The 15,809-nt window shown below is 41.4% G+C and overlaps 1 protein-coding gene across 4 annotated transcripts in view; it reads left to right on the top strand.

Moving 5' to 3' along the window:
• RNF152 (ring finger protein 152) overlaps positions 1 to 14,371 on the top strand; it is a 154,103-nt gene extending 139,732 nt beyond the window's left edge. For 2 of the 4 annotated variants that reach the window (XR_012121258.1, XR_012121259.1), the window contains one exon: positions 6,571 to 6,718. Coding sequence is in view for 2 of the 4 variants with exons in the window: in XM_017671448.3 (XP_017526937.1) it covers positions 6,725 to 7,336 (612 nt within the window). In the remaining 2 variants the exon portion in view is untranslated. Of the gene's footprint in view, positions 1 to 6,570 lie in introns of all 4 variants that reach the window. The other 2 variants (XM_017671448.3, XM_017671438.3) reach the window with 1 other exon arrangement.
• Positions 14,372 to 15,809: the final 1,438 nt, after the last annotated feature.

The raw sequence follows: 15,809 nt of genomic DNA, 5'->3' as shown, positions 1-15,809 counted from the left end.
ATCACTCATGGCAATATTGAAATTTGGCTTTAATTCCTCAGAATGTCTTGATTCCAATGTACTTTGATTTTAAATATGCCTGAGGGGTCAAATTCATTCATCTTTTACTAATTTGACTTAAATGAAATGCTGTGTGTAACCGAGATGCTCTGAGTAAGGCTATTTCCGGAGACTGGTTCGCTGGTTGTCGCAGTGACAAAACGGGGCGTGTAGACGGGTCTGCCCCGTGTACAGTGGCTGTCCCTGCACGCAGTGGTGACAGGCCAGTGCTTTGGTTGTGTGGCAAGTCCCTGGACCGGCCATGGCATTCTGGCCAGTCTGCTGCTCTCTGCCAGTTTAAGCAGTGATCTCTCTGTCCCACCCCGCCTGCCGCTGCTCCCGAAGCCAGTCTGCCTCCAGCATCGTCACATCCCCTTCAGTCATTCAAGACTTTGAAGTAACACTTTTTACTTTCAGTATTCTTTGCATCACCCAACAACGCAAATCAGGATTCTCATAGCAAAATACAGTGCAACTAACAGAGCTTGGGCCAGTGGAATTCTCACTTGAAATTTGTTGGAGTCCTGGAACCCACTGTCTTCTCCATTGAAATAGGGACAGTTGCACCAGGTGGACTCTATATTATATTAGACGGTTGTGTCCTGAAAGGATTGCTCCCCGCTAACAGAGGACCAGAAGTCAGTGACCGTGTCTGTCACTGTCAGGCTGTCCCCCTTCTTGCCACTAATCAGAGTGTTTGCTCAGATTCACACTATAAGTGGTCTTGCCAGCTGAAATACCAAATTAAATGGAATTGTAATTACTGTGTTTAATCCCATTTCAATATTTACATTTCCTTGAAGAATTAAGTAAATGGCCCACATCAGAAAGGCAAGCTATTTCAATAGAATAAGGAAAGCAGGGGTCTAGTTTCATCTCTTGAGATTTTTCTCAACCACTGAATTTATGGTCCTCATGTGGACCATCACATGGAACAATTCATTGTCAGCCAGATGTGATCAGTGTCACTTCACCCCACAGTTCTGAGGAGAGGCTTCATAATTAATGTCACAATTGTAAATTGAATCACAATTATGAAGAGGCTTAGGAGTATAGTATAGGCAGAGTGCGACTGTCTGGTTTATTTATTTCATCAGCTTTTTTATCCTCATAGGCCTAGACTTCTAAAAGCACCTGGGACTATAAATAGAGTGTTGGGGGAAGTGCTGGGCATAGAAGCCACAGGGCATAAATCTGCAAAGAAGTAAAAAGCTAAACATTTCAAACAATATGGCTTCTCTCTCACTTACCAACTTTACATTTCCCTGTATGGCCCCGGAAGATGACTGGTTAGCCAGAGACGGGTAAGATTCCTCAAGGGAGGAACAACCTAAGACAGGCACAGTCACAGAGGGGCCATCAGGTGAGAATTTGGGGATCAACAGAGGTGAGGCTCAGAACCTCACCCCCCCTGCTTTGAGAGAAATCTTCTGCATCCGTGGATGTTTTGCTGCCCTTGTCTAGCTTGGATTAATACTTAGTCCATAGGCACACACCTGATCATCTGATCATCTACATTTGCCCTCTTACAGCACTAAACTATGTTTTCTACCTTTATCTTGCATCTACCTACCACTTCAGCATTTTATTAAAAATAAAAATAATAATAATAATAGAGGGAGAATTGTGGGATCAACATATAAATCAAGTACAAAAATCAAACGAATATTCATATTTGACCTGATTGTTTATAGGTCATAATGCATGATCAAAACTGAAAGTTTCTGTGATGAATGCCCTTGTACTGTTCACCATCTAAGAATTTATTCACTATCTAAGAATTCGTTCACCATGTAAGAACTTGTTCGTTATGCTTCAGAAGATTGGAGACTGACGAGAATTAGACTTGAGATGGATTAATGATTGTACATTGAGCATTGACCCCCCCCATACTGAATTTTATTGTTGTTAACAACCATTTGATCAATAAATATGAGAGATGCCCTCTCAAAAAAAAAATAATAGTGTTGGGGACCTTTGCTATTTTACCATCCCCTCAATTCCCAGTAGCATTTTACTGCACCCACACCTTTTGTAAAGGTGCTTACAATTATATAGTTTTTTAAAAATAGAAGACATGTAATTTTGTGAAAATATATCAGTGTTGTACAATGCCAAATACCCACTGCCCCCAAACAGCAACATACACATCCCTTTAGTTTCTGGCATTTTTCTCCCAAATCATACCTCCTCCTGTTACATAAAGTTCAATCCATTTTTAAGTATTTAAAAATCAAGGTGTGCATTAATACCAAGTTCAGGGGTTGTTCAAGGCCTTTCTCTGTACATTATACAATTGACATTATTTATGAAGCTAAGTACTGTAGTGCTAAGTATTCATGAAGATACACTTGAAAATACGTTCTACCCCGTAAGCCATAATTACTTTGAGCACACCCTCCCTTAGTTGCTAGTCCTTTTTTTATGGTATTTTTCTTTTATTTTTACTTTAGGCTCTTTCAAAATAAATTATAGTGACATTTAAAAATCGTTCCAATATATTGCAGTATATACCTGTTTTTATGCGTTCTGCCAAAGTACCCTTTCCTTTTAAATTTAGTGAGTATTTTATTTGAGCATCACATCTTTCTCCTGTAAAGAGTGTGACACCAAACACAGATCCCTGCAGGACCCCCCAGCGTGTGCTTGGATGGAATCCATTTGACCAGGACCCAAGTTTCTTTTCTGGCTTACCTAGGCCTGGCTTCCATTCCCCTTCTTCCAGAGTTGAGTCACATTTTTTGAGTTTATGATGAAAGGGAGAAAGAATGATTCATCATTAGCTTTGGTCCCTAGCCTCATAAATTTTCTTCTCTTCACCTAACTCATCATCATCATTACTAATTATACTCCAGAAAGTAAACTGGAATGCAGTGCAAGCTGACTTAATACAGAATAAATCAGTGTGTAAATCAGAGAGGCTGCCGTGGCTGAGCTTGGAAAATAGGAACTGTTTTTCCATCAGCTTTTGTGTTCAGCCTGTATTGTAAGGCGTAGACTTACTTGGCTAGAGTTGGAAATCGAGCAGTATAATCTAATTTTAAGGAAGCTCAACACCAATTAAGTGAACATTGCTTGGAACATAAATTCATGAATAAAATTGCATGTTGGTTTTGGTGAAAAATGATAGTGTGACAGGTCTTGGGGCGGGGCCAAAGAGAACACTTGCGTTCCGCCTCCCAAGCTGTTCAAGAGGGCAGTTTTCTCAGAGCCAGGAAGTGCCTCTGGGCAGGTCGCACGCAGCACTGAGCAGTCCATAGGAGTCCGGGTCGGGTCGCCGGAAGGAGAGAGCTGGCCCCAGTGCTGTCTGAGCCCTTCGCTGCAGGCAGCCCATGAACTCTGCACTCTAGCCTCAGCCCCCACCTCCTTGGCCTGGTAGTGGGGACTGTTTACAGTCTGTGGTCCATGTCCTGTGCCTGGCTACACTCATCTCTCCTCTCCTGTGGGACCTGCTCCCCTGGTTGGGCCTATAGGAGGGTGCTTACAGGTTCTGTGATGAGAATTTTGTTTATTTAAGAGGCATCTGTATCAAAGACCTAAACGTAAGAGCTAAAACTCTTAGAGACAGCATCTGTAAGGTCCTCTTGTATTAGAAAAAATCCTCTATCCCGTGTCACAGCTGGAGTACAGAAAACGTCCTGTAATTGGTCGCCTTTGTTCCTTTGCTCATGCTGGTTTCTGAACTTGAAAACAACCTGTCCCTTAACTTGGCATGTCTAAATCCTCTCCAGGATCCAGATTTTTCGCCTAGCTGTTCCTAATTCCTCCAGTTCCTGGATAGCATGTATCACTCTGTATTTATATTACAACTGCTTACGTGCCTGACTGTTTAAATCCCTTCAGGCTGAGTTTTTTATGGGCAAATGACAAGGTCTTGGTTACAAAGGACAAAAATAAATACCACAGTGCTAGGCACATGGTAGACATTCAGTGAGAATTTGAATGAAATCAATGAATGGAAAAGAAAATATATTTATTTGCTCATTCTTCACTAACTTTAAATTGCTTACAAGAAGGGTTTGGGTCTGATTCATCTTTATATCCTACAGTAACTAGCATTCTGCTTTGTGCATGATAGATATTCAGTAGATGTTTCTTTTTAAAAAATTTTTTGCAGCTTTACTGAGGTGTGACAAATAAGATTGTAAGATTTTTTTTTAAGATTCTTTTTTTTATTAAGGTATCATTGATATACAATCTTATGAAGGTTTCACGTGAGCAACATTGTAGTCATTATATTCACCCATATTATCAAGTCCTCCCCAACACACACCCTATTGTAGTCACTGTCCATCAGCATAGTAAGATGCTGTGGAGTCACCACTTGTCTTCTCTGTGTTGTACTGCCTTCCCCGTGACCCCCCTACATTATGTGTGCCAATCATAATATCCCTTAATTCCCTTCTCCCTCCCTCCCCACCCACCCTCTGCACCCCATTCCCTTTGGTAACTGCTGGTCCCTTTTTGGAGTCTCTGAGTCTGCTACTGTTTTGCTCCTTCAGTTTTGCTTTGTTCTTATTCTCCACAGATGAGGGAAATCATTTGGTACTTGTCTTTCTCCACCTGGCTTGTTTCACTGAGCATAATACCCTTTAGCTCCATCCGTGTTGTGCAAATGGCAGAATTTGTTTTCTTCTTATGGCTGAATAGTATTCCATTGTGTATACGTACCACCTCTTCTTTATCCATTCATCTGCTGATGGACACTTAGGTTGCTTCCATTTCTTGGCTATTGTAAATAGTGCTGCAATAAACATACGGGTGCATCTGTCTTTTTCAAACTGGGCTGCTGCATTCTTATGGTAAATTCCTGGAGGTGGAATTCCTGGGTCAAATGGTATTTCTATTTTTAGTTTTTTGAAGAACCTCCATATTGCTTTCCACAATGGTTAAACTAGCTTACATTCCCACCAACAGTGTAGGAGGGTTCCCCTTTCTCTGCATCCTTGCCAGCATTGTTGTTCCTTGTCTTTTGGTTGGTGGCTACCCTAACTGGTGTGAGGTGATACCTCATTGTAGGATTGTAGATACTTTAAAGTATACATTGTAGTGATTAGATATACACCTGTGAAAGGATCCCTCTCCCATCTAGTTGATTAAAATGTCCATCACTTCACATATTTATCTTTTTATTTGATGAGAACATTTAAGTTCTACTCTTAGCAAATTTCCGTTATTTAATAAAATTTCTTGAATTAGCAACGAGCTAAGTAGTTGATTATGATATGAGCTTTCTGAATTGTATATCACTGTTTGACTTTAAGTGCTCTTACTGTAGCTAAAATATTTTAAAATATGTTGCTTTTTTGATTGTCACTGCTTTTATCAGTGACTAATTTTTACTTTGAACTTAACCTTTTCTGCATTCTTTACTTTTTTAGCAAATTTTATATCATTGGGAAGGGGGGTGTGCATTCTTAATTTCACAGAGCAAGTTAGAAAGAAAAAGAAGGTTCATTTTTTATGAAAAATGTGAAAGAGCTTTTTCTCAGTAGCTCCTGCCTCTGGTTATAGGAGGGGTTCCAGGACTAGCAATTATTTCTACAGTTTTCCATCCAGAGACACACAATTTGGATTCTTTCAGTAGCAAACAGAGTCGGGCAGCCTTTATTAAAACATTGCTGGAGCACTAGAGGGTTCCTCAAAGCCCAGTTAAGTTGAACTAAGTAAGTTATTCTCTCCCCTAGCTGCTTGCCGGTCTGTCCAACAACCTTTCACTATATACTGTGTTATGACCAGTGAACTAACAGTGTTTGCTTGTAGTCACGTTGCTCGATGCAAGCCTAAATAATAAAGAGACTGAAGTACTGACTGAAAAATCCTGTGTGCCTTTGTGACCCCTACATCCAAAATTCCCTGATGTTGCAGGTTTTTTTGTTATTTTGTTTGATTGTGTTGTCTCTTTTTAAACCAGTTGACAAGAATTACCTTGGTTCAAACAATTGGGTGGAAAAGATAACAGATGCCCAAGTGTGGTTCTTTGGCAGCATCACTTTAACTACCTGTGAGAGGGCAGCAGTCCTAACCCATATAATATAGTTAAATGGAGTACCTAGATTTGAGGAGTTGCCTGAATCTGGGAAAGAATACTTACAGGTAGGTAGGCAGAGTCAGGAAAAGAAGACCGGAGGATCTAAGGGAAGAAATTTACTTTTAGAAAATGCTACAAACTTACTGGAAGCAAGAGAATTTTTCCAGTGTATTTTAGAGGAAGAATGCAAGGGCCACTGAAATATACAAACCAGAAAAAATGGACTCCCTCTTTATGAAGTACGGGGCATCATATGACAGCAGAGAGGTATTTGTTCTTTAGAAATGAGCCAGGTATTCGCCATGAGAAGCCATCCGAGACAACTCATGTATCTTCCACTGGGCTTTGTGGGCAGGAATCCTGGAGTCTCGTGGGTGGGAAATTTTTACAATTTTGACCCAGTGTCAAGACTTTGGAGCCGTGATACAAATCCATCAGATGTGCTGACATCTCAGCTTGTTGGAAATAATTCAGTTTGTTTGCATTTTTGTCTCCCTCAGAAATGAACACACCTGAGGGTGCTAGCTGCCCTTGAGCTCCCCAGCACCTCACGACTTTGGGAAGGCGCAAAGAAGGAAGGTGTGGGACCGGATTGGTGGGCTCTCAGAACAAGCTGCTTCCCCTTGGCCTCGGCCTTCCTGCTCTCAGTCTGCGATGGAGACCCTCTCCCAAGATTCTCTGCTGGAATGTCAGATCTGTTTCAATTATTACAGCCCCCGGCGCAGGCCCAAGTTGCTGGACTGCAAACACACCTGCTGCTCAGTGTGCCTCCAGCAGATGAGGACAAGCCAGAAGGACGTGAGGTGCCCTTGGTGCCGGGGCATCACCAAGCTGCCCCCGGGCTTCTCCGTGTCGCAGCTCCCCGATGACCCTGAGGTCCTTGCCGTCATCGCCATCCCGCATGCCTCTGAGCACACCCCGGTCTTCATCAAACTCCCCAGCAATGGGTGCTACATGCTGCCCCTGCCCATCTCCAAGGAGCGAGCGCTGCTGCCAGGAGACCTGGGCTGCCGCCTGCTGCCGGGGAGCCAGCAGAAGTCCGTCACCGTGGTGACCATCCCTGCAGAACAGCAGCCTCTGCACGGCGGGGCTCCCCCAGAGGTGCTGGAGCAGGAGCAGGACAGGCGGGGCGTGGTGAAGAGCTCCACCTGGTCCGGGGTGTGCACTGTGATCTTGGTGGCCTGCGTTCTGGTCTTCCTCCTCGGCATCGTGCTGCACAACATGTCTTGCATCTCCAAGCGCTTCACTGTGATCTCCTGCGGCTGAAGAGGGCCGCAGGGAAGGCTTGTGTGGGTGCCGACTAGGGGTTGAGCAGGTGTTGGTGATGGCATCACAGTGAGGAGGTGGAGGGCGATGTGGATCGTTTGGGGCCACGCCCTGGCCTCTGGCCTGCCCCTTGATTAATGGAAGACAGGGCAGACGGAAGGTCTCAACACCATACCAGGCAGTCCGATCTGAGCGTTGATGGCAACAGCTTCGAAGACGATTGCATGCATCCTCATAATCACTTATTAAATGGACTGTAATTTATGATTTTCCCAAATCATGTTACGAAATAGACATATTCTACCTAGATGTTAAACTGTGCAAGTGCATACAATGTGACCTCCTCTAAATGTGGTAGATTAAAACAAAGATGCTGTGTATACAAGTAGAATTAAACCTGAGAATCTGTGTAAAAATTCAGCAATGACATGCAGTCCTGGTTTCTTTCCTTTTTTAAAATGAAACCTAGTCTTCATTCAGTTGCTAATAAGACTTTTTATACTTTAAGGATGGCACCCAGATTAAAGTAAGTTAAGCCAGATGGTCTGTTTTTTTGAAGAAAATATTTGAACAAACGTTTCCAATGTGTTGTGCTTTGTCATGAACCTTCATTTTTCTTCCCCTGTAATTAGAGCTTGCTACATGTTTATTAAGCTGAAAGCCCAACAGGGGAGCAATAAACTGAGTAATAGTGAGAAATGCATAATCCCACAGGAACCCTATATGCCAATTTTTCTCAAGCCATCTCACAAAATAAGAATTTTAAATGTAAATATCGTGTATTTGTGTGTGTGTATGTGCGTGTGTGTGTGTGTGTGTATGTATGAGAGATTTGATATGCCTCAGGTTTTGAATCTCCTGAAGAATCCTGAGAGTGTAAGACTTTGTGAGCCTGAATGGGTCCAGGGTCTGAAACGTCGGCCACTGGATCCCACTCTGAATCGTCACATACTTGTCGCTTCCCATGTTTACTTCTCTTCTGTATACTCAAGTCTTGTATTCTGTGATGCACAAATGGAGAACAACAGAAAGTTCTCTTTTCTCCCAGTTTTGAGGTATTATAATACACACAAGTGTTGTTAATTGGTGACAAACCTGGCCTGGCGTTTTAGTAGACAGTCCGTGGTTGTGTTTTGAAAGCTACTCTTCTATGAGAATTAAACCATTTAGAATTCCAATTTCCTCTTGTTTGGTATAAGTGAGAAAATCTCTTGTATTTCAAAATACATTTTTATTGAGAAAAGTTGCAAAGTAAACAAACAGCTCTCACCCCCAACTTCAGTGGACCAGTTCATTATAAATTCTTAAATATTCTTAAATGTGGAAATGTCTGTAGATACTCATGAAGATCTGATGGTATTAAATGACAAATTCCTGTGCTGGGATGTGTGTGCATTCAGAAATGGCTTGTGAACTTTACAGTCCTCTTCTAATTACTTTTATGGAATTCATGAAGCAAGTGTATTTGAAAGCTCAAAGTAGAAATTAGGTTAAAATGCCATTTTATCGTGTAAGCCATTGGGCATTATACAACAAATAATCTAGGATTTATTTGGTATTAATAATTTAGGTATCATATTAGCTGAATGCTATCCTCTATTATGTAACATAATATACTGTTGGGTTAGTGTCAATTTCTCAAACTCTCCCAGGCTGCTGTAATGCATGTCTGACCTAATTTCTACTCCTCCTGGAGAAAAAGAAAAGAAAAACCCACAGAGAAATGTTACATTAAAAATGCTGCATTTCAAATGGACTTTACCCTTGCAATTTTAAGCCATGCCGTATTCAAATCAATTTTGTGAATGATATCTGAGTACATTTTTGTATAGTATGAAATGACCGGCCCCATAGTGCAGTTTGCAATAAAGTTCAATGTGTTAAGTAGGTTATTTATATAGACACTAATGTGTATGATAATACAGCGCCCTGTGTTTCTTAGTGCAAAGCTGTAGAGTGACAATACCCACGTAATAACTTATACTTAAAAGCAGTCCCGTGCTAGAGCTGCAGGAGAGCAGTGTAAAATTAATCCACTCTTTGATAGATTCCTAACTTTACAATTTAAGCTACTGATAACAACCAAAATCGGAATTTTTTGCGGGAGTTTTCCTGATGGAAGAAACACTTCACTTAAATGGACTCTGCCTGCAGTCATTTTTGTATCTGCTTGTTAGGGTGTGCATTTGTGTGTGTGTGTGTGTGATGTCTCAGCCTGCCAGATGGAATGTTTATAGCCGTAATAATGTTTTCATGTTATTTGGCATCCATTGCTCTGGCCTCTTCTGGCATTTATCCATGACACTAACAACTCATCTACACCAATGGACCAAAGTCCACACAATCGACCAGAATTCACAGTTGCACTGAATGAAAAAAAACCACAACTGAAAGCACAGAAAGAGCTGAAAGCGACCTCTGATGGCTCCATTTTGCAGATGGGCCCATTGAGGCCCACAGAGGTACACGGCAGCTTGTCATTCTGCAGCAAAAGGGAGAAGTTTGCACTGCAGTTTCTTCTTGCTCCTGTTCATGCCTGTTCTGTGTCTGTCGGGCTGTGATCTTTTTCAGGGTGGATGACTATTCCTTGTTGACTTAACTATTGCTTTAAGTTTGGGAGATTTTTAAATAGAGTTATGTATTCATTTTAGTTAGCATCTACCTCTTTGGGAAATGAAAGGAGGATTGATTGAGAGATGAGTATAGACATTCAAAGAAAACCATGTGATTTGAATTTTTTGAATTGCAAACTATTGGTTCCCCCCTCCTGCCCTTGTATGTAAAGGACAATGATGCTGTGTAAATAGTAGACTATAGGAAGCATGAAATTTCATCTTTATTAATGATCTTGACCTAAGCAAGAGAATGCTTAATATGTTAAGTAGAGCCAAGTATGCTATCAAAAAGCATTCATTGTCTTTGGAAAATTTTTGTATAATGACCTGGGATATAAGTTATAATGAAAAAGCAAATCAGTTCTTACTTCTGGTCATACTTTATGACCAGAAAGCTATAAGGTATTTTCTTTAACAATATAACTGTCATCTTGTGCATGGCATAAGACTGACTTAATCTCCCTTGAAGGTTAAACCAGGTGCTGGTGCATGCAGCCCTCGGGATCTCCTAGACTGGCACTGTTCAGTAGTACTGTCTGTGATGATGGAAGTGTTCTATAACTTATGTCCAGTGTAGTAGCCACTTGCCACATTGGCTATTGGGCAATTGAAATGGGGTTAGCATGAATGAGCAACTGGATTTTGTATTTTATTTAATTTTAAGTTATTTAAATGTAGTCACAGCTAGTGGCTACTGCACTGAACAGTAAGTTCTGGATGGTGGTGCAATGCGATCATGCCTCGAAGTGTTAATGAAGTAACACAGTAAGGCTAAGAAGACAATTTGTGGTTCAGTAACATAAAGTTAGCTACCAAAAAAAAATCCTTTCTGGGCTTAAAAAGTATATGACCTCAAGTATGACAGTAAAAATTCATTGATTGCCTTTTGGGGTTATAACTTAGCTACTTTGGGCCAAGGAATGATTACTGAAGCTTAAAGAGTGCTTTATGAAGACCCACCCGTTTCTGGGGTCATTAGCTGCATGTTAATCTGTTGTCCATAAATAGTAGTTAGACAGTAGCTGTAAAATGTGTTTGACTTGCAAACTATGCATGACCTGTATGGTGAAATTGTGTTTAGGGTCTTATGGCCAAAAAGTAAATGTTACAGGAAAAAAAATTCTAGTGAATTTCCTCTTCACTTTCAACATCTTACCCACACTTCATTGCTGCATTAGTAAGGTGTGAAATATAAGAGCAAGCATGTTCTGCAGTGTTCATGGAGTGTTTTTGTTTGCCCTTGAAGTCTGCCAGTTTGTCACTGTATTTGCTGTAATACGTGAGCGTCATTTTTCAGATGCCAGACTAAAGTGTAGGTACTATTTTTAGGGTGAGATTCGACATTGTGTTACTCTTACTTGGTTTTTGATTTTTAGTTACCACTGAAAGAATTGAAGATTTGTAGCCTTGCACAAAGGCACTTTCTTTTTACCTTAAAAAACATTGCCCATGAAATTTAAAGACTTGAGGGTTATTAAGGTTAGTAAAATTGCTTTTTTAAGTGAGTAAAGGAAAGCAGAAAATTCAGTTTGAATATATTTCCATAGAAAAGATCAGATTTCTCCTGCTAGTGTAGTATTGATTCCAGTCTGATTTTGATTTGAAGAGTTCCTGCCACTTTATTTGAAAACAGTGTCAAAACTGGTTAGTCTGCTTTTCATTGTTTCCAAAATAATGTAAATATTACATTTGCTTCAATGTAGCAGAATTGGGTTGACTTTTTCTCTCGAGCTCATCAATGGCTATGACTTCTTTTTAGCTTGTCTTTAAAAATGTATTGAAAAATTATTGAAAAATGAAATGGTAGTTTCTCTTGAGAGTTAAGAGAAAGTTTGAGGTCCAATGGTTATTGGTATAAGAGAAGTGATATTGAAAAGGTTTGAATTTCTGTCTTTCCTTCCTTAGAAAAATGGTGCCGCCAGCCAGTCAGCATTTTGTTTCCACACAAAAGTGCCATTAGTCAGTTCATCTGTCATCCTTGACCTAGAAGAAGCTGTTCCTTGCCATTTCCATCATTCTCAGTAAAATGTCATCCACAAGGTAATCCTTAACAAAACAGAACTCCAAAGTAACGAGATAGTCAAGATAATTTAGTAACTGTTTTGAAAGTAGCAGTCTATTTCAAAAGCAAGATCATCCGTTGCTGAATTTTGTTAAATATGAAACACCTCTAGGAAACTAAGTGGAGATTCAAGCCATTGATTTCTTCTGACACAGTGATACACTATGTATAGGTATACATATATATCTATACATATAAGTATAAGCATACATGTAGACACACACATGACTTAGCTGTAATAATGAAAACTTTAAGAGTTTTTAATCTAATTTGTGGGTTACATAATGTTGAATTTAGATGTTAATTTTTTTAACAAATGCTATAGGCTGCATACATCATATCATACCAGCCACCTTTGAGAATGTCTGTATAAGTAAACTGAGACCTTTCAAATATATGAAGAGGTGGGTTCTACTGTACATTTTATTGGAAAGCCATTAATGATTGAAGCACATAAGCAGATGAGGCATTTGATTTCCATCTTCCAAATGGCTTATTTTTTGGTTTGCTCAAGTGGTCATGGGTAGAGTAGCATTATTGCTGAACTCCCACAATATGGCTCCAATTTTTCGGCACCAGTTTCCTTGCACAGTTGGGCCACTGTTTTTTGTTTTCTTCTGTTATATTCAGGATTCACTGCCTGGGATATCCCACTATGTATATCTCACTTAAGATGTAGTGGTGCTTGAAAACATCTCGTTAGCTGGACTTTTTATTATTCTAAGGTTTTTGATACTATTCATATTACAATCTTTTTAGGGACAATAGTAATATTTGGGGCAAAGTACAGAGGAGTCTCTTAAGATCTGCAACAGCATGTGTTTTCTTTGTTCTTCTGGGGGTGTTCCCTTATAGCTGTTCCTGTTCTTCTAGAACATGGCCCTAAATTCATCACCACAGGATATAGGGCTAGTTGCCTGTGTGAAAGTCTTTTGTACTCTCTGGGGTGTGAGTCACTGGGTTATTCTAATGAGAGTTTTCCAAAGGTATAGTCAGTTTTTAATTCGACGATTCCTTTTTAAGAATCCAGAATTAGATGGTTGGATATGATGGTGGAAAAGGAACAGGGACTATAAGAAGTAGGAAATAGATGAGGCAAATGCCTCTTAAAGGGGAGCAAGCTGCTATCTATGTCATCTCATTTTAAGTGGTGAGAGAATAGAGTAGCTGGTATCTCACACTGTGCTTCAGAAAATTCCTGGTCAGATTTTCCTGGCTGAGAGACGCCCAACTATCAACTAGATGCTGTGTGGGAGGGGTGACGTCATGGCCCTAAGTCTACAGCAAAAGATAGGCAGATCTGCCCAGAGAATGAGAAAACACTTGCAAAAAGGGAGAGAAATCCACAATGGGATTATGGCTGCAAAACAAAATATATCCCGGAGCTGAAGGTCAGTCATGTTAGAAAAGAGCTTAGGGCAACTAGGAGTAACGTAGCCAAGCCCAATGTGTCATCAAAGGGAAGCCTACCAAACTCAAAGCAGGATGTTTAAGTTGAAGGCATATAGGAGTGTTGTCAGCTGATGGGAGGCCCCGCAAAAGGCCCCACTGCGTTGTCAACACACTAGACAATTCAGAGCCTGCTCTCGAGCTGGTTGCTGAGTCATGACAGAGTCTGACAACACCCTCTTGGCCGTGCAGCACAATGCCTGTGCTTGTGGGTGTTTGCTAACTGGACGAGGTGAATACCCTGGGGAAGACTCATTCAAGAATAGTTTGGTTTCTATCCCGGTGGTTGTCATTTATTACATTTATTTATTCCACCACTTGCTCCTGTCTTTCTCCTTGACAATTGCAGGTGGGGAGGCTGGCTTCCCCTTGGGAAGGGTACGAACTCCAACAGAAGGCGTGCAGCCGCTGCCTGGAGTTTCTGCCATTACTACGGCCCCGCTGGTGGTTGCCTGGCACTCTTAATAACTAATACTCCAGTCAAATGGCTAGATTGATGCTGCTCAGAGGCTGTGAACTCAAGTCCTTGACATGTTTCATTTACAATTATGTGGATTATTTATTTTAGGAGCTTTTCTTTTAATGGGCCAGATAGCCCTACTGATAAATGAGCTGTTGGGCTCGGTAGAAAATACTGTCCAAATATTGCCCAATATTGACCTTGTAAGGGGGATGGATATCAAGCTGCTGTTTATAAATTTGAATGTCTTAAAAAAGCGTTCTTGCTTGCTCTCTCTGTTGTAGATGGTGTCTTAGCAAGTCCTGAGTTTTTCCAGTGAACCCAATTTTAATATATGGTATTTTTGTATGCCAAACTGGTGTCTTGTCCTTTGTATCTGTGGTAATGTTGATTTTATGACTACTGTTAAAACACATTTGCTATGATTAAAATTCATAAAACAATTTCAAGTAGACTCGTGTTGGTTTTTCTTTTTTCCCCACCCCACAAAGAGAAAAAGATGGGCTGAACATTTCCTCATCAGCCACTCTAAGAATTTTAATAGACTTGGGTCATAAAGCAAAAAGGTGCTTCCGAGCCCCGTAGTTCAAGTGGAGGTGACCTTCAAGTCATTCTTCTGGCTCCTCTGAGAAGCCAGAGCGTGCATTCGTAATGAGTAAGGCCAAGCATGCTTCCTGAGTTGGGTCTTTGTGGCTTCTGGCAGCCCTGCCTTTACCCTCCACTGTTCGGTGGACCATCTTGTCGCATGTGCAGAACAGCTTCACACCCAGGCTTCCGCGCAGTGAGAGGCGGTGTGGCCTGCCTCTTGGTTCTGAGTCTGGAAAGTATCCTTCAGTGAACATTTTCATCAGTGGGACAGAGCGCGTTTGGAGGGCTTTTTTAATGAAAGCATCCTGTCTTTCAATAACTCTGGATCACGTCAACGAATTTCAGTTCAGTGAGCACGTGGCCTAATCCTAATTGAGGGCTTGTCAATGATCCAATAAGCAGCATGCCAGTGTGCGCATGATGTGGCTCTCTGGAAAATTAACCCTCTTCAGAGTTTTAAAAGTGAAAGGTTACTGTGACTCAGTATCTATTTCTTGGACCAAAAAGCAAGTGTTGTATTAGGGTGTCCAGATTGTTGAAAGGGTGAAATTCAGTTTATTTTAAAAATCTTTGACAGGGATTTCCCTGGTCTTGAGTAGTGTGTGTGTGTTGGGGTAAGGAAGGATCCCCTTGTTAGAGGGGCTGCTCATTCCTGAGCTTTTCTATCAGCTAACAACGGAGTTGACTGGAAGAAGACAGAAGGGCACCAAGGCGTTTAAGTGCCTTAGTTTCTCCAGGTCTCAGCTCCTACGTGCCAGACTGGATTGTAGCTATAATCTTATCTAGAGCCTTCTCTGTACACTTATTGGGAACCAGGGTGAAGGAGAGGGGATTATGAATGAGCCCTACATGCACATCTGGCCTGGGGATACCCACGTTGGCTACTATTGAGATGAGTCTCTATTTGGGTAGCACAGGTTTTCTGCCTCTGGGTGTAGGGCTGGCAGGAGGGTGTGAAGCAGTGTCGGCTCTGAGATCTTTGCCATTCAGTCCCCTCCCTGCAAAGGGGGGCTGAGTGTGAGTAGCTGAAGGTCCTGGAGCAGCGGGGAAGGGTGCACACAGTGAGGAGAGCCAGGCCAGGTGTCCACTGCATGCCAAGCTCACCCTCAACCCTTACCATTTCCCCTCCAAACACTCGGCCAAATCTGCAAATGAATTATTTTTCTTAATGCCTTTGTTCCCAGTGATGATTCTTGGAAGAGGCAGCCATGTACCGTGTACACCATGAAGCACTAAGCCGGGTAAATAGCAGCTGAGGGGGAGTGGGGTGGGGGGGGAGGAACTGATCCTAGAATTAGG

This window comes from Manis javanica, chromosome 9 (genome assembly GCF_040802235.1).
Source record: "Manis javanica isolate MJ-LG chromosome 9, MJ_LKY, whole genome shotgun sequence".
Classification (NCBI taxonomy): Eukaryota; Metazoa; Chordata; class Mammalia; order Pholidota; family Manidae; genus Manis; species Manis javanica.
The sequence above is the reverse complement of the archived record's forward strand: the minus strand, read 5'-3'. Positions and strand labels throughout refer to the sequence as shown.